An 831-nucleotide genomic window follows, 5' to 3' on the forward strand; every position below is an offset into this window, starting at 1 on the left:
CGCTTTTTTTTTTTTTCCTCCGAAACCCACTCTAATTGAGGCGCTGGGATTCCTCACGTGAGACGTTGATTTGTAGTTTGAACACGTGGCTCATTCAAAAAGCCGGACACTCGGAGCGGATTTTTTCCGCCTCCTGCGCCTTCCTCCCTCCTCCCCCTCTCCTGCCAGTCACCCTTCTGGGTTTTTTATGGGGAGGCGGCGCCTGCCTCACGTAGTGCGATATTTTCACAGTCCGCTGGCCGATGCCAAAGGGGCTGGGGAGGGAGAGACAAAAAGTAATTTTTTCCCCTCCTCCTCCTCCTTTCTCTTGCTGATCCCGCCTCCTCCTCAGAGTTAGGAAGACTCGTTGAAGCGTTTGGGTTGTAGCTAGTCTTTTTTTCTTTTCTTTCTCTCTCTTTTTTTAATACTAGGAAACGAAAGCCAAGAACCCTCGGATCTGATTTTTCGCTCCCCGTTCTCGTGCTTGGTTCTTACTGTATTTGTGTATTTTAAAGGCCAGAAGACGAGGGGGAACAAAACCCGCCGGATCCATCCATCATTGTGGGTGGTTTTCATTTTTCGGTTTTTTTTTTCTCCTTAATTTTTTTTTTTTAAACAACCACTCCTCCCACTGAACAAACTGTATATCGGAAACCTCAGCGAGAACGCCGCCCCCTCGGACCTAGAAAGTATCTTCAAGGACGCCAAGATCCCGGTGTCGGGCCCCTTCCTGGTGAAGACGGGCTACGCGTTCGTGGACTGCCCGGACGAGAGCTGGGCCCTCAAGGCCATCGAGGCGCTTTCAGGTGGGCCCCGGCCTGACCCCGCCCGGGCCCTCCCCGGCCCTGCGCC

The 831-nt window shown here is 52.6% G+C and overlaps 1 protein-coding gene across 1 annotated transcript in view; it reads left to right on the forward strand.

The window, feature by feature from the left end:
• Positions 1-586: 586 nt before the first annotated feature.
• The window catches only part of IGF2BP3 (insulin like growth factor 2 mRNA binding protein 3), a gene marked incomplete at its 5' end in the record, with an annotated part of 185449 nt that continues 185204 nt past the window's right edge, over positions 587-831 (forward strand). The window contains one exon of the mRNA XM_014587132.2: positions 587-785. Coding sequence (XP_014442618.1) covers positions 587-785 — 199 coding nt within the window. The remainder of the gene's footprint in view (positions 786-831) is intronic.

The sequence above is a fragment of the Tupaia chinensis genome, unplaced genomic scaffold (genome assembly GCF_000334495.1).
Source record: "Tupaia chinensis unplaced genomic scaffold, TupChi_1.0 Scaffold000184_1, whole genome shotgun sequence".
NCBI classification, from domain to species: Eukaryota; Metazoa; Chordata; class Mammalia; order Scandentia; family Tupaiidae; genus Tupaia; species Tupaia belangeri.